Here is a 21,575-nt window from a genome sequence, read left to right on the forward strand (position 1 = left end):
TTAAATAAACATTATAACCATCTACACTATTAATGGCCTCCCTTCGATCACATATAGGCATTTCAAATAAAGGAGAACCACAAGGAGAATGAGAAGAAATACCCACATGTGGCAAAGCATCTTTGCCGGCCTACACAACAACAAAACCATCAATTGGCACATCAGAAGGATCCGAATCACAAACTGGATGGAGCAAAGAATCCATATTACCCACATTCTCTTGTAAAGATAAGTCAACATTATGGGCAGGGGTTAGCAAGGGAGTAATAGCCATAGCATCAATGTTCACACATTGAGCCTCAGTTCCAATCCTCACATAATTAACATAAGGTTTAGGAGGAGCCCTAACTAAGTGAGGGAGGGTGAAGAATACATCATTCCGTTTTACAATGCCCCAGTGACTTGTAGTGATCACAAAATGGGGGAAAATCTTCCATAACAACTTTTTGGACATAACCTAAATTTTTAGGACCAAGCCAAACAGTCTCAAGATAATTTTTAAAACTATCAAGTTCAATAAACACCCATCTACAGACAGTCGAGACCCAACGACAGTGGCATTATCAGTTTTCAACGGACGGCCAAAAATCGAACCCAAGCCGTGAAGTATGTAGGGGGTGAACAAGTGAGGCCTAAGATTTGGGAACGACACCCAAATAAGAATGATCGAAGATTCTACTGTAATATCAAAATAAGGCGACCACTTAAACAACTTCATAGCAATTGGAGACAAAGTAAGATCGATGGGAGAAAACTCTACTGTAATCCATATCATTAACCAGCTTAATTAAAACATGCTTTAGATCCAACACACTGACAGAGCAATCACCGATTAACTTTAGGTTAAAGAAGAACTTACGAATCGACTCCAGAGGAGGACGGCGATTCAGAAACTTATCAACCAACACAAATTCAAAAGGTTACGCTACTATGATTTCCTGCTCCGAAATCCATAGCGACGGAAGCCCGCCACGTGTTGTCAATTTGTGATCTGGAAATTCGCTCGAAAGTGAAGCCCCAGAGAATGCTCGAAGAAATGAGCGAGTATTTTTTTCCTCAAAGGAAACCATCGTCTGAAAAGCAATTAACTGCCATCCGATCGTAAGGTGACCGGAGGTGGCACGATTGCAAATGAAAAACGAAGAAAATAGAAGGAAATAGTGCAAGAGAGGGAAAAACACCAGGAGAAGAAATCACAGAGGAGCAAGCCATGAAGAGGCGAAGAAACTAGAAAAGGGTTGCTAGGGCAGAAACCCTAGCGGGAGCCATACGGGATGAATAAAAACAAAACGATTTGAGGCGAACTTAGGGAGAATTAGCTTTAGTTACATTTGAGAGCTTTTTAAGTAGAACTCTTAAAAAAATTAATCCTAAAGAATATGAAATATATAAATGATAATATGTAAGAGATAGATATTCTTATGAATGATGGGATTTTCATAGTATTCAACGTGTTGAATCTAACTTTGTATTGTGCGAAAGCTTCTGATACTCGTATTCCATCTAAATTAAATGCAAGAAAGATATGACCCTTTAAAATCTCACAACACTTTGGAGCTAACATCTATAAACTATAAAGTTGAAGAATTTCAAGCATTAATTCAATGTTTAATGTGTTTGATTTGATCTTATTTCATAAATTTATTATCAATTCCTTGCATCCCTTTACCTTGTCATCCTCCTTATGTACATGCATCCAAGCCATGCAAGGCAATTCTATATGGCTTCATCCTGAATCTATTTTGAATAATAATGCATTGGAAAGAAATACTTATTTGCGTTGAATCAAGAATTACTTGGTAAGAATCACAATTTTTTTGTACAAATTTGCTGAATTAATATTTAAAATTCAAGTCATCTAAGTCTAACTTTTCCAAATTAAATGGATTTATGTGGGAATGTAAAGTCGATTCATGTAGACCTGTAGCAATATCTATAGTTTTGGAATAATTCGGATATCCTATTAAAGCAATGCGGCGTGCTTCTTTTCACAAAACACGTTAAGGCACTGTTGGTTTGGACTTACCCATCAAGTTTTGGCTATTTTCGATATAGACTTATCCACTTGCTTTAGCTCTTCTTGGATGACGAAGTGCATTGTGCTTATATACTGTGGTGATTGACCTTCCAAAACTTTTTTGTATATTCCAGCTTTAAACTTCTACACTTTTTCAATGTTTTATCAAAGATTGTTTTAAATTGGTACTTTTAATTTTGTTTTTATTCTTCCTAAACGAGCATCATTATGAGTCCATAAATAATTATCCTAAAACAAATGTAATAGTTAGTTTTAATTTCAATAAAATATCAAATTTCAATTTGAATCTAGTGTGTGTGTGTGTCATTCCTTTGAGTGTGTCACCAATATGATATGCTAATTCTAAGAAAAGTCATCTCCTTATGCTACAAGGGACTTGAATTTTCTTCACTTTATTGAACACTTTTATTTATATATTTTCTTCAATTATTAGAAATATTTATACTATTAGCTTGTTAAAGTTTTTATTCAAATCTCACACAACTCAGACTTCAAATTTGACAACAATTTTTCAATTGCTTGATGGTTTTACATGGTTTGAATTTTCATTAATTTCTTTGATATTTATTCAATCATTGCATTATTATTTTCATTTAAACTCCTATGTTATAAGATTTGCACTTAAGGAAAGCAAGTTATTTCGTATTTAGCAATCTTTGATTTGTGAAATTTCTTTTTTAAGTGATCAACATTCATTGCATTATTCTAGAAACCTAAACCATAATTCGTCATACAATAATCAACTTCAAATGCATGACCAAAATTAATCATTCTCTGGCCTTAAGGACATCAAAACGAATAGCATGCATGATTCCAAGAATTTATAAAATCATTTGATCATCGATCAAATGCATCAAAATTATCATAATGAATGGCTCTGGTTGCATGATAAGATAACTGAGATTTTAAAGTGTAGGGATAGCTGAATCGCTTAGAATCAAAGCATGAGCTTAACTCTCAAGATGATATATTGTAAGTATCAAGCAATTTTGATTGATGAAAAACATGAGTAAATATGGATTTTTTAAAAAGGGTTCTGTATGTCATGTTATTATACTTGTGAAATTCTTAAATCCAAAAAAAAAAAAGATAAAACAAAGCCCAAATATAAAATTTTCCTCAACTTCAACCATCCAACTTGAATTCTACAAATAATATCCCCATCTATTTCATCATCACTTTGAACAATAGACCCAAGATATATAAAGCGTGTACTCTTATTATTACTTGATCACCCAAAGTCACAATCCCCCCACAAGAATTATTATTACTGAAATTACATTCCATACATCCAATTTTAAATCTACTCAAATGAAAGCCTTTAGACTCTAAGGTTGACCTCCCTAATTCAAGTTTACCTTGAACTCTCTCTCTAGCCTTATCAACAAGAAGAATATAATCAGCAAAAAACATACACCAAGGTACAAACTCTTGCAAATGTCTAGTAAGAACATCCATGACTAAAGCAAATTCTATTTAATAGTTTTGCTCTTAGTCCTTAGTCATTGCATCTTTTCAGCCTCCTCGCTCTGGGATCTTGTGATTTGTCCATCTCATCTTTGATGGGCATCTTATACCACATCAATTCTCATATTTAATAACCCAAATTTTAATCCAGTCAAATGATTTTTTTTAGTAGTCATTATAAGTAAAATTTGAAAATTGTCTTCATCATAAATAGATATTATTATGTTTTAATTATAATGATTTTATTATAATTTTTAACATTGGAGCAAATCCTTTAGAAATTGACACCTATCGATACAAGTGAGGATTTTGGAACCTTCAGGTGTCCATTTTACAAACCGATTTCACACATTTTCTAAATAAATTGGGCAATTTTATAAATATTTTTGTATAATTTTTTAAGCCCTAAAACGATTTCTATGAATTTTATACTGAAAATTAATTAAATTATATAATTATATAATATTATTTTATTATTTTATTTATAAATATCTTAAGCCATTTCATCTAACTTTATTAAAATCCCTTCCCCTACTCAAATCAGCTAACAGAGAGCATGTAAGGGAAAATTAGAGAGAAATTTGAGGAGAGAGAAAAGAGGGTTAGATTTGGAGGCCATAGATTGATTTTCGTCCGTCAACCCTGGTGAAAAATTTGCTTGTCTCATTATAAGGAACCATTATTCAATTTTTTATTTCAATTATTTGATGTTTTTGAAATTTTTTCGATCAAATTTGTATTTCGTTATAAAAAAACGAGTATAATTTTATATGGATAAAATTTTTACTGCATGGCTTTTAGTATGTGATAAATGTCATCAATATGAGCATTTTGATATGAATATACTGAATTTTTATAAAGGTACTTTTATAGTTTGAAGAAAATATCATAATTTGGATAATTTTAAATTTTTGCGAGGTAATTATTACAAATCATTTTATATACTTCTATGACATGCATAATTGTTATAATTTGATCATTGTGGATACATAAATGTGAAAAAGAGCACTTTGCATTTTCCTATAAATTTTATTAATTTTGATTCATATGTAAATTTTACATGCATTAAGATGATACAGTGACTGAACATCGAGTGTGTTATTATATGTTTATTTTATTATATAAGCTATGAAATGTGTGTATGTAAGAAAGGATGGACAAATATTATTGACTGATTCAGGTTGGCTGGAGACATATTACCCTATGGGTTTGTACATAAGAGTGGGCAGATGGACTTTCCTTTAAAATAATAATATTAAAAAGGGAGGCATAATGAGACAGATTGATATGATATGATACGCCAACATGTAAGAAGTAACGACTTTTGATATGAAAGTCACCTGACCTAAATGATTTATGATTAAGATTGATTCTTGTAGGATTGGCCTAGAGGACTGAATACAAGAAAAACGTCACAAATAGCTGAATGTCTTTTCTTTCTTATAGTAGTTGTATATGCATATGATAGAAATATATATGATAAATTGTATAATTGACATGATATAATTTATATAAGATATATGCTATGAGTGATACAAGTATTTGATAAGAATGATAGAATTGATACAAAGATATTTGATATATATAAACCACATGATTTACATGATATACATGCATAACATAGACACTGCATGACATGCATTTAATTATGATAGATATATAGATTTCTTGAACCAAGATAAATATAATTGTTCTTAATAAATGGGTATAAAAATGATATATTTTACTGAGGTTTTGTATATGTTCACTTGGTTATTGATCACTGCTCTAGTTTTACTCACGTTTATTGATCATATGATTGTTATTGTTTTATTAATTATTGCATGCTTTTATAATTACATGTTCATACTGATAGTAATTGAATGATTACATACATATTGTTCATATTATCCTACATTGATTTCAATCATAGGTTTTGATAACCTACTGAGCTGTCAGCTCACTCTGTAATTTTACATATTTTTCAGGAAGGGGTTGGGATTCAGGGGAGTGAGGCAAATTTGGTATTCAGGTTTTATTTTGTTTTTTGCATTTTCTTTTGTCTTATTCTTTTGTAGTCAATAGCTAAAAGATAGACTTATGAATGAATAAGTTGAACTCTTGGCTATTGTATATGAATTTTAAGAAATAAATATAGTTTTATATTTTGATTTATATAATTATTAATTGCTTTCACTGGATTTATTTATAACGATAAATTCATAGAAAGTCTGGTTAATTAATGAATAAATTAAAATAGTAAATTCTTTCAAAATTTGATCTTGGGGCGTTATATCATGGGCCTCAAAGAACTCTTCTTTGAAGAATTGAAGCCAAGGTAATTCTCCACAAACTCTGTGCTACCTTTGTCCAAGTTGCTCTGGTAATACAAATGTCTTGTATACGTGGTTTCCACCTCACAAACAAATTTCTCTTCTTCTTAATTTGTCGGCACATCATCTATAAAGATTTGATAGACCCACCTCAAAGAAAGAATGCTATTCTTGATTTGAAGCTTATGCCTCACCTCACCTTCCTAAGAAAAAAAAAATTGATTCCCAATTTCAACATTTTAATTTTTGCTAAAAATGCCTCCTCCAAATCATTTATTATTCTCGTCTCTTAAGATTCCATCTAAAAGAGTACTAATAATCAGTTCTAAATCAATATATTTATTTAATAACATTTTTCCTTCTCCGTCACTGCACATTGTGTAGATATTCAGCATACCGAGTTATTTGAGATCATTTAAAAACAAACCCTCAAGTAAAAAAACTCGCAGAAAATTGCAGAAAAAATTTGTAGAATCAAATGCCTTTTCTATAGAGTTGATCAGGTTTAACTTTTGATATTGCATTAAGCATATAACTCCACTAGAATGCATTCTGTATCTGCTTAAAATACAAGGCAAAAATTAAGAGCGGTTGTTTCTCATGATGCAAAAGATGTTACCTTCATAAGATGTAATCAAACTCCATGAGCTTTTTCTGGCATTTAAGATGCAACAAAAAATAGATATAGCGTCATTTTCATTTCAAACTTCTCATCTGGTTCCAAGAGAGCAGATCAATGTGTCTTCGACTGCTATGCAATACACATTCACCTATAAAATTTTCCAGGCCTTCTGTTCTTCATCAACTGGCCAAAGGCAGCTAGTGCATCCTGAAATCTTCTTATCTTTAGAAAACCCCTCACCGTGTTCATTTCACTGCTTTCAAACATAGCCTTCTTCATGACCAGATCATATACCATCATTAAAGAATCCTCCATGGCTAAGGATGCAAGACCTTCCGCTAGCATAGAGAAAGAAGACACTTCTGGCAAGAAACCTTTCCTCACCATCTCTTCTAGAAAATCAATAGCTTCTCTAATTGGCCCACCTCCAAGACAGAGACCACGGAAAACGATCTTATATGTGACAGCATCAGGAGCTCCTGCTGTCTGCTCCATCTCTCGAAAGAGCCTGATGGCTTCGCTGGTCTTCCTCTGTTTAAAAAGCGCTTGTATTACTGGGTTATAAGCTTTTGGACTTGGTATCATACCTTTCATCTGTAAGCTTCTGAGAAGCTTGCAAACAATTTGAATCCTGCCAGCCCTGCATAACCCGCTTATGAGAGTCCCATATGTTATCATATCAGGTTCACAGTCATTAGATTTCATTGTTTGAACTATATCTGCAGCCTTCTTTATGTTTCCTTCCTTGCAGTAATGTGTAAGCAAGGAATTATAAGTGAGCTTGTCAGGTTTTAACCCTTCCATGATCATCTGATCCATAAGCTCTGTAGCTTCATCTACTCTCTTGCTCTTGCACAAACCATCTATGATGGAGTTATATGTGACCAAATTCCTGGTGATCCCTAGCAATTCCATCTGATCAAATATCTCCTCAGCTTCTTCAAGTCTTGAGTTCTTGCATAACCCATCAATTAGAGTATTATAAGTAACCACGCTTCGAGCACAGCCATTCAACTCCATTTCCTTCAATAAACCCAAAGCTTTGCCCAGTTCCCCTCTGAAACACAAATGATCAATTAGTATGTTGTAAGTAAATTCATCCGGTCGACATGCATTTTTCTTCATCTCCTCAAAGAGCTCAAGAGCAATCTCATGATCTCCAGTCCTGCAAAAGCCACTTATAAGAGAATTGAAGGTGTATACATCTGGTAGAAGACCTTTAAGAGTCAAAACACGAGCAAGTTCCATTGCTTCTTCGAATCGGCTCTCAGAACACAAAGAACTGATAACAGTGTTGTATGTGATCATATTTGGCAAGCAGTCTCTTTTAACCATTTGTTCAAGAACTTCCATGGCTTCTTCAATATCACCAGCTTTACACAACCCAGCTATCATTGTGTTGTAGGTCACAATATCAGGATCATAACCCTCCTGAAGCATCACATCTAAGATCTCAAGAGCATGATTAATATGTCCAGATCGACACAAACCATTAATCAGAGTATTGAAAGTGATCTTATCAGGGCTGAATCCATTAGCAGCCTCTTCTTGTATAAAACTGAGAGCTTCTTCAACCCTTCCCTGCTTGCAAAACCCATTAATCAACACATTTATTGTAACGTTAGTAGGTATGCATTTCATCTCCAACATTCTGTCTCTAATTAACAATGCATTTTCTATATTTCCCTCCTCAATAAAACCTTGCATTATTGTTGTAAATGTTATCTCGTCAGGCGACAATCCATAGCTACACATCTCCTCTATCATCGAAAGAGCTGGTCTAAGCTGATGAGTTTTGCACAAAGCTTTGATCAAGATATTAAAAGTAGAGACATCAGGTTGAACTCTTCTACCAGTCATTGAGGAGTACACAGATTCAACCAACTTGATCTTGTTCTCTTCCACAAGAACATTCAGAAGAAAATTGAAACTCCAGGTATCAGGTTCAACCCCAAACTCTTTCATCATTCTCAGAACAACATCTACAGCCTCATTAAACAGTTCGAATTTTGCGAAACTTTCAATAAAGATCCGAAACATACCAGGCTCAATCTGGCAGCCAGAAAGCTGCATTTCCTTCAAAACAGCCTTCATTTGATCGAAAGATCCGGCCTTTCCGAGCTGCTGAAGGATCTCTTCATAAACCGAAGCATCAGGTTTGAAGTCAGACCGCTTTGAGGCCAAATTAAAGAGCTGGAGAGCAGAATCCGCATTTTTCTGGCGGCGGAGGATTAAGACAAGATCATTTGGAGGGATTTGGTGACCTCGGGTTTTATCGGAAATCCGGGTAGCAAGCACTTGTTGACCTTGAAGGGATGCGAATGGGAAACTTGCATCTTGCTTTTGGGAGAAAGATTGAGGATTGGTGATGGACTTCGGGATTGGAAGTCGGTGATTGTAGTTTATTGACGAAAGCAAGGCCATTGAGACACACGCTCAAACACTTGGAATGCAAAAAATGAAGGTCATCCGCCTCCAATCGACGAGGGAAAATTGGAATAGGCGGTAAGCCGGAGAAATATAAGTGTCATATCGATTTGCAGCTTTGGTTTCCAGATTCGAAGTCCAAGGATGAAGCAGGGTTGAGGTGAGGAAGGGGACTATGGATTTGAAAGCGAAGTGAGCTACAGAACTTTCCGGGAACAAAAATTGGCGTTTCTTGGCCAAACATACGAAGAGGAGAAAGAAAGCCAAATTTACGAAGTGGCATATCTGAATGGATAGGCTTCTTGCGGTAGTAGAAACAATAAGAAAATAGAGTTTTGTAGAAATTACATCAATGACATTCAAATTTTAGTTATTATATATTGTTGCACATTTTATTTTTATTTGTATGCGTGTTGGATCTTTGTACAAAATTAAGACGTTAAATTTTATATATCTCCACCGCCACGAATATAAGTTTAACGTCTTAATTTTGTACAAAGATCCAGCATGCATACAGATAAAGAGAAAAAGAGTGCAACATGTTAAGTCATATTTTTAGTATAATATTTGACAAACATACAGTTTTAAAATATTATAGAATTTATATGACTCAAATTTATTTGATAAAATTTAAATTAAATTATAGCTAAATCTTAACCCAATTTAACAACCAATCGGCCCGTTAAAGTGTTCTAACAAGCTGAATTAGAATGAAAATTGAGCGTACGAAGAAAAGTTTCTCTTGTTCTTAGATTTGAAGTAGTAACTTTATGCCATATTTTATGGATTTGTTGTGAAAATATTTCACTATATTATTTATATAGTAATTTATTTCATTCCGAAACAGATACCAAAAGGGTTAAGAAAACAAAACCTTCAATTTTCAAACAGTTAAGAGTTCGATATTTTAAATGTTTAATGTGGTAAGCGAAAAGCAGAACGAAAATTTATAGCCGAAACAAAGCGATGGTAAAATAATTTATTAAATTATTATGAATGTTATCAATATATAATTTTTAAAAAAATTAGCACATATTTAACTCTAATTGCAAAAATTAACTTCCCATCAAACATTTTTAAAAATTATAATATGAAATTATCTATAACTTAAAAAATAAAATAAGAAAAAAATTAATCCAAACCTAAATGATCGATCCATGCTTACTATTAAGAAAAAAACACTTATATGAAATGAAAAACCTAAATGGTCAAAAACAATTTTACAGTATACTAAATAATTTATTAATTATCTTTTTATTTCGAGAAGAGGCAAAAAATGATATTTTTTTTGAATAAATACAAATTCAGTTTGAACATAGAAAAGAGCTTTTTTAGTATTTTGAGTGCATTTGAACTACAAAATTTATGCAAATAATTTTAATAAAACTTCAAACAAACTCTGAGCATCACCAAACTCTCAAGAGATGTAAATCATAACGAAAAGATTTTTTTTTATTCGAGAATGGGGATATCCATCTGCTGCCACTCCAAAGGGAGCGCTTGGGAGCGTAACTAATCCCTCGGGTGGAATCTAGCGAGGCCACTCACCGGCATCAAGCCCACCCTTACTTTGACCCACTGAAGAGACGAGGCCGTAGTAGGGGAGATTCGAACCCAGGATGAGAAGTTCTCAATCGTGCTCACCCACCAATCACCCTAACCTTCGGTGGGTAACAAGAAAAGAAAAAACCTACTTCAAAAATAAATTATACTGCAGCAAAACACAACAGTTAGACCTTAAATTTACCAGAACTTGACAATAACATAACAATGAAACTTCACTGTTCCACATCTTTACTGAAACGCTTTACACAGGAAGGGCTAGATATCGAATGAATAGTTGAAACGCAGTAATTTTTTCAAAAAAAGGATGTAAATTGAAGAAGGAAAGACTATAATCAGAATTATTAAGCTCAATCAATTATATGACGACAACATATACTCGAATACTTGCAAAACATGAAAAAAAGAACCACATAAAACTTGCAACATTTTGTAATCGAACTAATACAGAAGGGGATGCATTTCTAACATGAAAAATCAAAATGCTTTCTCCTCGCTCATCTAAACATGTTTTTGTAGTCACACATAACACATCAACGATAATTCTGCAGCAATTCAGAAACATTTGGAAAAAAGCAGAAAAAAGAAAAGCCATGAAAGAACTCTACATGCTCAAATCAAAATTACTCTTACAACATAAAATCTAGCGAAAATTATATGAAGCCTCCCTAATTCTTTTGTTTTAACCAAGCAATATTGCAGCCGTCATGACCTCCCATGATTCTGTTGCAAAGCCCTTCATAGGATCCTGGTTCGGTACCCACGCTTTGCGCGGGTGGACTCTGCCCACCCATGATGACTTTTAAAATGTTATACCCACCCACTTTCCACGCTTTTTGAAAGCATACCGTCATGGACTAATGGCCTTGATGCTTGTTGCCCTTTGCTCTGCAAACTTTCAAGTTGCATATTAGAATTTACTAATGGTCACAATACGGTTCAGTGTTGCACACTGCGTAGTGAGGATTGTGGTAATATACAGCATACGGTGATTAACAATGTAAATCGGTTTATCTATTGATGTTAAGTATTGGGTATGGGTACCAAATGCTGGGCTTTGTTCTGTTGGCTCATAAAGAACAAGTCCAATTGTTCTAGTCAGCATAGAGCTGATTGCCTGATCCCAACAACTACCCGATCTCAATAAATAAATTTCTAAATTAAAATGTGGCATCATGATGGAAAAATCCAACAATATTTACTTATGTGTGAGAGATTGTGAAATCTCTTTAATAGAATGAAGCTAAACTCTTAAATATTGAAGTGCATTTTGATGTAACAGTTGAAATTTCATTCAAAACTCTAAAATAAGTGTATTACAACAGAGCGCTTCTAAGATAGGTGACCTCATATAAATTTACACTAAGGGGGGAAGTATATTGATGGTTAAGCAAAAGGGCAAGAGTAATGAAGAAAATGAAAAATATATTCGTATTTGGCGAAGAAATTAATGAATCAAATTGCGGCATCATGATGGGAAAATCTAATATTAATTGCTTAAGTGAAAGAGATTATGAAATCTCATAAATAGAATTAAGCTAAACTCTTAAATATTGAAATGCATTTTAGTGCAACAACAACAACAAGTCTTTGTCCCACTATGTGAGGTCGGCTACATGAATTCTTTTTCTGTTTCATTGTGTCATGTTAAAGGTCAAATCTCATTTAATCTTAATAAAGAAATATCATTTCTAATATTTTATAAACAAGCCTTTTTATGTCTACCTCTACATTTCTTAACATAAGTCAAATGTAATACATCTACTTTCCTAACCAGGTCATCGGAAGGCCGCCGTTTTCTGCGACCAAATCATCTAAGACGACTCTCTCTAATCTTATCTTCCACTGGCGCTACTCCAACCTTTTCACGTATATGCTTATTTCATATACTATCTCTAAGGGTAAAGCCACTCATCCACCTGAGCATCCTCATCTTTGTAAACACTTAACTTAGTATTATGCTTCTCTTTTAATGGCCAACATTCGGCACCATAAAGCATTGCAGGTCTCACCACCATCTTATAGAATTTTTCCTTAAGTTTGAGGGGGACTTTCCTATCACACAACAAGCCCGATGGATTCCTCCACTTCAACCACCCAGCTTGAATTTTGCTGATAATATCCCCATCTATTTCACCATCACTTTGAAAAATAGATCCAAAATATTTAAAACATGTACTTTTATTAACGACTTCATCGCCCAAAGCCACAATCCTCTCACTAGGTCTATTACTATTAAAATTACACTCCATTGAAATGCATTTTAGTGCAACGGTTGATATTTCATTTAAGTAACAAACTTAAGTGGGTTATTATGAGAGTACTCTTGAGATAAGTGATCTCCTAGGATATTACACCAAGGGAACAAATAATGTGGCAATTAGGACAAATGGGATAATATCTTAGCAGTTAATAGTTTGAGCTATTACAAATAATATTAGAACAATACGTCAACTGAAAGATGGGAACTAAGTGTCGTATAGGATGAAGTGGTAAAACATTGAAGTCATTTCTTGAACTCTAGATGAGATAAAATGCTACATAGTGGGAGCCACATCTTGAATTTGGAAGGGCCACATCTAAAATCATGTCTACCTAGTCGATGATTCGGTCTAAAAACATTGACAAGGATGTCAGCTTCTTAAGTGTGAAATATTATTAAACCCCTTAAGTAGAGTGAAGTTGAACTCTTAAATTAAAATTTCATTAGAAAGTTCAAATTTAAATATGATTGTACAAGAATAGTCTTGAGATGTGTGACCTCATGAGAAGTTATATCAAAGGGGCAAAAATTGTGTGGTCATCAGGCCAAAATAGACAATATTTTGATGGCTAGGAGTTTGGGCTATTACAACAAACACCTAACAAATTTAAACATTTCAACTTGAAAACTCCATAAATTCAATTGGAATTGAATTCGATTCATAATTTTAAATTTACTATGGTATTTTGGGCCTTAGAATTCAACTTGATAACAAGTTTTTCACCATGTCATTGTTAAATTTCAACATTAGATTTTTGAATAAATAAATTCTCCCAAAATAATTAACATAAGTTTTGTTTGAAAAAAAAAAAAAGAAAGAGGTCATGACTTACTCTCAAACACAAAATGCTAAAGCATGAGCACAACTAGTCATCGGACATAGGCCTCGTTTGATTAGATTTATTTCCTATGTTTCCGTTTGAATAAGCTTTAATCAGTTCGTCGTAACTGTTTGGAAGACAAATTTAACCGTAATTCCTTATTATTAAACCACGTTTTTTGGGTGGTTACAAAATTTTTTTCCTGTCTGCTTATTCATTTACACAACACAGTTTCACTACCCAAATGTCCGAATTAACCCTTAATAAAAAAAGACTTCGAAAATCATATGATAAGTTCATTGCCAAATGAAGATGCAAAAATCTTGTAAACGTGAAATCAAACAAGTGGTCATGTACCAAACCAAAACAAATAAATAATCTCAGGATTGCGGAATAATAAAGTAAAATGAAGCTATTAAAAATACAGATTTGCAGTATATATCCTATCCATTTCGAATCATGATAAGACCATAATGGTCAAGCATCAGTTAAATGAGAAGCAAGAGGTTTTCATAAGCAGCTAGGAGCCTAGGCCGCAAACTATTACATATCATTGTTGTAGTCAACAGGGCACAACAAAATATTCAGTATAGGTTCCTTCAAGATAATAAAATAATACAGCAGCCATATCAATGGAAACCTCAAGAGCAAGGAGAATTATATTGCAACAACAATAACAAGCCCATATAACATTTAGAAAATTTAGCATCCCATGAAACTATAAACATTGCATTAAATAAACCACATACTGAAAAGAGAAATCACCATTTGCAAAGCCTGATCATCAAACTTAAGCTTCATTTGGGACGGCTTTTTTATTGCTTCTTAAAACTGAATTTAAGTAAAAAATTTTAATTTTTTAACAAAAAATCCGTTTTAAGAAGCAATAAAAAGCTGTCCCAAACAAAGCCTTAATTAGCACGGCCCTTAATGACATCAAGGCCCATCTCAGTGGGGTCAGTAGCTTGCAATTCAACCTGGATACCATCCAATTCTCTCTTAAACCTATCTTTTGAACTTGCGTAAATCATCTTGCTCCTCACTCTGGACGTGTCAGGCGACCTTTGAAAGAGAAACAAAGTGGATCTCAACGACAGCAAAGCTTTTAAACTAGTGGAAACTACAGGATAAAATATTACCATGCAATGAAAAAGATTTTGCTTTTCTGGCAGTTCTCTTCAGTCACAAAATCAAAGTCATAGATTGCGTATCTGCATTCATCAGCAGGAAGGCTAGCGATAAAATCCTCATAGGTCAGAGAAGGTTCACCCACCTTCTCAACAATGACTTGCTTAAGCTTCTCCTCAATCTTATAAATTATGAATCTGTGGGTTCTCTTTGCCTTCAATTCCAGAAATTTCAGCTTGCACTCATCATGCACAGCCATTCCTGATGCCGCATTAGCCTAAAGCATCAATTTAAGGAAAAAAACATTGCAGTCATGACAAATGAACCACCATGGCGCCAGCCAAAGAATAAAAGAATATGCTTAAACCATAAAATGTAAACCAATCTAAGTTGCTCAATTTTGGGATCAAAACAATTTACAAATTAAATCATCCGATCTAGCCAACTCTGCCAGAAACTGGGAAATGTAACCAAAGGAAAATCAAATCACCAACTTTCTACAAAAAAAAAAAAAAAACAATCCTTACAAACCAGACGGTATTAATTAACTATCCTACAAAACCAACACTACAACCGCTGGTCCTCTACATTCTAGAGCGTATGTATCTCCAAACCGATACGTACTTCCCCTAATATCCACGGAAAATTCACAATATCCGTTGATCAAGCATTCAGATCAACAAAACCCATCCATAGCATATCAACTCCATAAAACATTTCATATATTTTCTAACAGCACCTTGCTACTACTTCATCAGATCTATGACACCACAAAAATAAATAAACACGTAGAGTTCCATAAGCAGACTAGAATCCACAATTTTCAAACAGATTTAGAAAATATGACAGTCTTCAAAGCCCGGGTTGTAGATCCAATCCAGAAAACACAATAACACAAGCAAAACCAGAAAGATGGGGTGCTGGGGAAAGAAAAAGACTGGAGCAGAAAAGAAGAAACCATTTTCGCAGATCAGAAGCCGAATGGCGGCGGAGAGATATCGCGGGATAGAATTTAGGGCTGCGCCAGCGAGAGGACGGATCTCTCCGATGAAAGAGGTTTGCAAGCGCAGCTACGATCGGAAGAATCGTAGGAGAGTTGGAGACGCGCCTTTCCCTCTCCGCTGCGCTGTGATTCTTTAGGAATAATTAAAGTTGTGTACGGCTTCCGCGCGCGGTTCGCCGCTGCGTCCATAAGCGTGCGACCTATTGCGCGTTATTCGGACACGTGCTTAAGATATTTGCAATGGTACCTATAATTAATGAAGTTGTGATTACGAGCCTATGCTGTAAATAACTTTAGTTTATTTATTAAATTTGATATGAGTTTAATATTATTCAAATTTGTATTATTTATTAGTTTTTTTATTCAAATTTATGAGTTCCCAGGGATTTTAGGTTTGTGCAAGCTGAGGCAAAACTCATATTAGGTCAATTAAAGCTCAATTTGGCCTAGTGTTGTAATCTTGAGTTTTTTTTTCCTTTCTTCTTCTTTTTTTTTTTTATTTTTTTTTTTTAAGGGGATGATGGGCTTTGGTCTTGGAGGGTTAGAGGAAGTGCAGGAAAATACTTCTATAGTGAGAGAACAATTTTAAACAAGCAAACATAAAACTAACCGATCATAAAAGTTGTAGTTGAAAATTATCGTTGGACAAGTTTAAGTACTAGAGATTCAACCACCAATTTTTCTCTCAAAAGTTTTAACACTCTGATTTTCATCTAAATATATTTAATCATACACATTCATCGGCGTAGATTATTTATAGTATTTATATAATAAAAAAAAGGACGAGCCACCCATAAAGAAGAGCCAATAAAATGTAAGTTGATAAACTTTAAAAATGAATAAGAACATGATAATATTTGATATATATCTATAAAAAATCTAAAAATTGACATGAATGCCTAAGCAAAATTGGAATTATAAACTTATGAAATTAAATTCAAAATCATATGAACTCTAATTACAAGAAGTTTATAGTCAAACTAAACGTCTCAATTAGACAAACCTGACTGTAGCAAAGGTTGTCCAATCCGAGCCCAAATCAAGCACTTAAAGTATGGTTAAAAACTTCAAATATTAACTGGATGATCAAATAATTTTCAAATTATGCATGCTTATAGTCGAGTCAAACATCTAAATGAGACGAATCTAATGTGCCCAATATAATTCAATTTTGACATCACTAAGGCACTTAAATGCATAATAAATGTTTCAAAATCAAGGAAATCAATATGTGTTGTATGATGTTGTGTTTTGGATTATGATTCAAATTACTAAAATGCACATGCCAAAATACCTATAAATAGAGCTCATTCTCCACATGAACAGAGGGGAAGATAAGAGGAAGATAAGACAAAACTAGAGAGAGCTTGCTTACATTTTCCAGTTATCGTCGTTGATGACCACCACTAGCTAGTTATTGACACCAGTAACCACCATCACTATCAACGATCAACATCACAAATCGTCATCATCTCTAGAATACTGAAAATATTTAACCATGTTGTTGGGTATAGCCTCCGTATAGCTATTCGCCTATGAACACCTACTTTTTATACTCTCTTAAATAAATCAAGCTATGTAGTTGGATGTTAATTGTTCCTCTATAAACACTTGATTTTTGTAATCTCTCAGGAATAATCATATATCTTTTTAATCCCCCTATTTCTCAACAGTGAAAAAAAGAGAATTCTTATATCACTTACTACATGGAAATTTTTTCAGTTGGGTCAAGCCCCATAAATTTTTCCCTTTTTTGATTTTTGATGGGGGGATGGTTAGGTTACTGTGGAGTGCGATTTTAAATTATAAAAAAAATATTAAAGACTCTATCTCCCCTAGACAATACTTAGGTTTTGTTTGATATATAAAAAAATAACCCCCACTTAATATACGCAAGTATATATGTCAAATCAAATAATAAAGTGATAGAGTAGAGTGTCAAACCCACAAAAAGTATGTATTTCAGTAATCAACAACTATTATTTACTCTAATTACAAAATTATCCTACTGAAATAAAATTGTTGATCTTGGAAATTCAATCACTGAATAAAAACAGTAAAATAATGGATACAATATTTAAATTAAGTGTTTTGAATTTATGAACGTAAATTAAGTATCTTTTCTAATAAAATTCTTATTTTTAATGTGATTCCAAACATATAAATCCATAATCTCTGTCAAGCTTGTAGTGGTGAAAATAATATTTTACACATAAAGAATGGAAGAAGTCGATCAATAAAGTGTATCATGATAAAATAATGGAGTTTTCTTCATACAATATCATCAACACAATATGGGTGGGAAATTTAAAGATGCTTGTGAAGGATACCCTCAACATCGTGCTGATGCTTCGCCTCCCCCGTAGTTTATTCCAAAAGTTGGTGATGCTACAAGCTCAACCCATTCTCTTCATTGAGCTCAATGAATGCAAAATTAGCTGTCAATTCTGTTTGATTTAACTCAATCTCGACTTATAGATACTCATCATGATGTTATACAATATGACCTATGATTTATTCTACAAGAGGAATTTCTAATAAGAGATTAAAACCAATTTAATCCTTAACGCAACTTCCAAGATTCATCTCCCCTAACAAAAAAATTCTCCAACATCCTTGTCAGCAGGTTTCAAATTACCCACTATTAATCCCTATGATGGGTTATTTGATCCATATGAGCATATTAATCATTGCATGAGTATCTTGCTTATACAACGAGCTTCGTATGCACTTCATTATCAAAGTTTTTTATGCTACTTTTAAGGGTCATGCATGCGCTTGATTTATTCTCTCCCTAAAAATACAAGACATGATTTCACTCATATCGACAATGCTGATCATATAGATATAATACATCGGTATAACATATAAATAGACATGCACACATGATATGATTATTGATAGAAAATATATGATGAAATCATTTGCCTGAATATAATTGATAAACAACTAACATATATTTTACGATATAACACATGATATTATTTTTTTATAGAAAATTATTAATTTTCTTATATGATGACACATTCCTGCATTTCTAGATATACTTTTATTTTACTAATCATATTAAAATTTTAATATATTGATATTGATCGTTGAATTCGTATTGATGCTCACTACTTTTATATTAATCGAGTTGAGCATGCATATTAATTCTTGAGACCTTGCATTGATATAGTGGTGGATTTTGGATGTTTGTTAGGTTGTGCGATCATCATGTAGATTTAACTGATTTTAAGATTCAGAAAGAGGAGATGCTTTGTATGATTAATTAGAGTAAATTTCATATTTAAATTATTTTATTGTGTTTTATATTATTCTATGTAATCATAATGGTATAGTGATAGGTTATAGATTTAAGTCTTAGAGCGTTACACATAAGTTACAATAATAGTTAATTCAGGTATACATTCTACTAATTTAATCTTCCACTACCATCATCTTCCTATTATTTACTCATATTTTTATATATATTCTTCTTGAAGATATTCAATTTTTACAAATTCATTTTCCTACTTTACTGCAACAAATAGTAAGTTCTTATTTGTTATATTATCATTATTTTAATATAATTTTTATCAAATTAGTTTTTATTTATCTCTATTATTTAGTGCTTATTATTTATTTCTTTTTTAATATTAAAGAGTTCAATTTATTTAAGTTTGTACTTAAACTAAAAAAAAAATAAAATTAAATCTTAAGTGTTGCGTAGTCTGCCTGCATCCACCTTTATCAAAAAGAGTGGCAGCTTGTAACCATAGTAGTGGCCTTAACCGAAAGCTGCCATTGTTTTGATTGGTATTTAAATAGAGCCACGGATCACCACCAATCAGAGAATCTCAGCCCTCCACCTGAAGAAAATCTAACGGGCCATGAAAACTCCCTCCTCCATAAGCTCCTATAAATTCAGCAACCCCGCTCATCGTTTGTTTCAATTGATCGCCTATTTTCTTTCCGTATTTTCAGAGAGGTCTTAAGAGTTCGGCAAATACGATCAATGGAAACAGCTAAGACGCAGAAAGCGGCCGGCGGCCGCAAGGGTGGCGGGTCGAAGAAGAAGGTTCTCCGCTCCGTCAAGGCTGGCCTTCAATTCCCCGTTGGCCGCATTGCTCGTTTTCTCAAGAACGGCCGTTATTCCAAGCGTGTTGGCACCGGCGCCGCTGTTTATCTCGCGGCTGTCCTCGAATACCTTGCCGCTGAGGTAGGTCTTCTTTCGTTCGGATATATTCAATGCTTATCTTCGAAGTACTGATTTCTTCAAATGATGGTCAATTAGGTGTTGGAGTTGGCCGGAAACGCTGCAAGAGACAACAAGAAGAGTCGGATTATTCCTAGGCATTTGTTGCTTGCAGTGAGGAATGACGAGGAGCTCGGAAAACTTTTATCTGGTGTGACTATTGCTCATGGAGGAGTCCTGCCAAATATAAACCCTGTTTTGTTACCAAAGAAGACTGCGGCTAAAGAGGCTAATGAGGCTAAATCGCCCACGAAGGCAAAAAAGTCCCCCAAGAAAGCGTAGAGATTTCTTTTGGGAAATATTTTAGGATGTTTTCATAGTTAGAAATGGCGATTTTGTTTGTGATTTGAGACATCCTTGTTTATCTTTAATGCCAGATAGTATTAACGTAGCTTCTAACGTTTTGTCGATTAAACGACTTCTTTCTAATGTTAGGAAGTGCTATAAAATATACATTTTGTTGATCAGATTCTTTTCTCGTGCAACATGAATATTGGTACATTTGTATGTTAAATTATCATGATTATTGTTGATAAATGATCAACACATTAGGTAAGTCCACTTATATTTGGTTTTGGCCTTCTGCATTTGCTGTGTCATGATATTCTCGAATCTTTTTTGCTCCTACTCAGCCTGGTATCTTCTTTACTATTTGATACCTGTACAGTTAATCTTCACACCATTGCTGTATAACTAATCTTATGTTTTTTCTCTGTGTATGAATGAATTGTAGTTGAAGTTGTATGGATTAACATCTCTTTCTCTAGATAATATCACCTTTATATAGTTAGTCTTAATGCATCAGTGAAACACCATATTAGTTTTCATCATGGTATCAGAGCAAGTTCCTTCATGAGAAATCCTTCTCATTATTTTGTTTTCTGCTTTTCTTTGTTGGCGTCTTCATGGCCTCCATCGACTCTTTTAAGTTTTCTTTACGCTGGGGCATCGCCCACTTTGAGTGATATACTTATACTTCCTCATGTCAAACATCAAAACGGTAATCAATTTTCAGCTCACCTTTGACAATCATTCGCTTTGGAAATCCCAAATTATAAAGCTATTTTTGGCTAATGAGTTTCAAGGATATCTAGATGGTACTATTCTAAAACAACCCAAACAACTCGTTTGCTGGAGAACACCACCACCAATCCTCAATTCCTTACATGGGCCTTTATAGATCAAATTTTATTTGTAGCACTTTATTTGATGATTCACCCATTCTTACTCCCCTATGTGCTTAACCTTGATTTTTGCCATGACATTTGGAGCACCATTGAATGTTGGGTGCAATCCACGTATCATTTTCATGTGTTATAGTTGAAGAATGAACTTTAGTAATTACAAATGAAGGACAACTAGGGTTCAATATCTTTTCAAAGTTAAATAGAAGGTTGATGCCATTGTTGTAGTTGGATTCACTATTGATGTTAAGGACATTATTTTGTATACCCTAAATGGTTTCCTAGACACCTAGGGGGTGTGTTTGGTATTAGATTTATTTCCTGTTTTAAGTAGGATTTATGGTAAATCCAACCAAATGCAAAAATGGCGTTGTAAATTCGGCAAATCTGTAAATCTAGGATTTGTGGATTTACGTCGTAAATTCGATAAATCCTTGTAAATTCAAATCTCGTTTCTATTTGGATTTATGGCTGAAGAAGCGCGCGAAAGGGAGAAAGTTACCTTCACAG

The 21,575-nt window shown here is 33.7% G+C and overlaps 3 protein-coding genes across 3 annotated transcripts; 1 reads left to right on the forward strand and 2 right to left on the reverse strand.

Moving 5' to 3' along the window:
• Positions 1 to 6,282: 6,282 nt before the first annotated feature.
• On the reverse strand, positions 6,283 to 9,170 carry LOC110104475 (pentatricopeptide repeat-containing protein At3g53700, chloroplastic). Its single transcript, XM_020833615.2, has one exon. It carries the CDS (start codon positions 8,861 to 8,863, stop codon positions 6,584 to 6,586), a length of 2,280 nt encoding a protein of 759 aa, XP_020689274.1. The 5' UTR covers positions 8,864 to 9,170; the 3' UTR covers positions 6,283 to 6,583.
• A 4,831-nt stretch (positions 9,171 to 14,001) lies between these two features.
• LOC110104498 (actin-depolymerizing factor 4) lies at positions 14,002 to 15,793 on the reverse strand. Its single transcript, XM_020833645.2, has 3 exons — positions 15,600 to 15,793; positions 14,653 to 14,918; positions 14,002 to 14,575 (listed from the first exon to the last, which is right to left on the reverse strand). Exons 1-3 carry the CDS (start codon positions 15,600 to 15,602, stop codon positions 14,425 to 14,427), a joined length of 420 nt encoding a protein of 139 aa, XP_020689304.1. The 5' UTR covers positions 15,603 to 15,793; the 3' UTR covers positions 14,002 to 14,424.
• Positions 15,794 to 19,595: 3,802 nt separating this feature from the next.
• Positions 19,596 to 20,289, forward strand: LOC110104471 (histone H2A-like). The gene is made up of 2 exons (XM_020833610.2): positions 19,596 to 19,845; positions 19,921 to 20,289. Exons 1-2 carry the CDS (start codon positions 19,642 to 19,644, stop codon positions 20,161 to 20,163), a joined length of 447 nt encoding a protein of 148 aa, XP_020689269.1. The 5' UTR covers positions 19,596 to 19,641; the 3' UTR covers positions 20,164 to 20,289.
• The last annotated feature ends 1,286 nt before the right edge of the window (positions 20,290 to 21,575 follow it).

Source organism: Dendrobium catenatum, unplaced genomic scaffold, assembly GCF_001605985.2.
Source record: "Dendrobium catenatum unplaced genomic scaffold, ASM160598v2 fragScaff_scaffold_80, whole genome shotgun sequence".
NCBI lineage: Eukaryota > Viridiplantae > Streptophyta > Magnoliopsida > Asparagales > Orchidaceae > Dendrobium > Dendrobium catenatum.

Coding starts and splice junctions, on each gene's coding strand:
- LOC110104475 (XM_020833615.2), bottom strand. CDS start 8,863: ATGGCCTTGCTTTCGTCAATAAACTACAATCACCGACTTCCAATCCCG.
- LOC110104498 (XM_020833645.2), bottom strand. Junction 14,576..14,652: donor AAAATCTTTTTCATTGCATG/GTAATATTTTAT, acceptor TCTCTTTCAAAG/GTCGCCTGACACGTCCAGAG.
- LOC110104471 (XM_020833610.2), top strand. CDS start 19,642: ATGGAAACAGCTAAGACGCAGAAAGCGGCCGGCGGCCGCAAGGGTGGC. Junction 19,846..19,920: donor TCGAATACCTTGCCGCTGAG/GTAGGTCTTCTT, acceptor ATGGTCAATTAG/GTGTTGGAGTTGGCCGGAAA.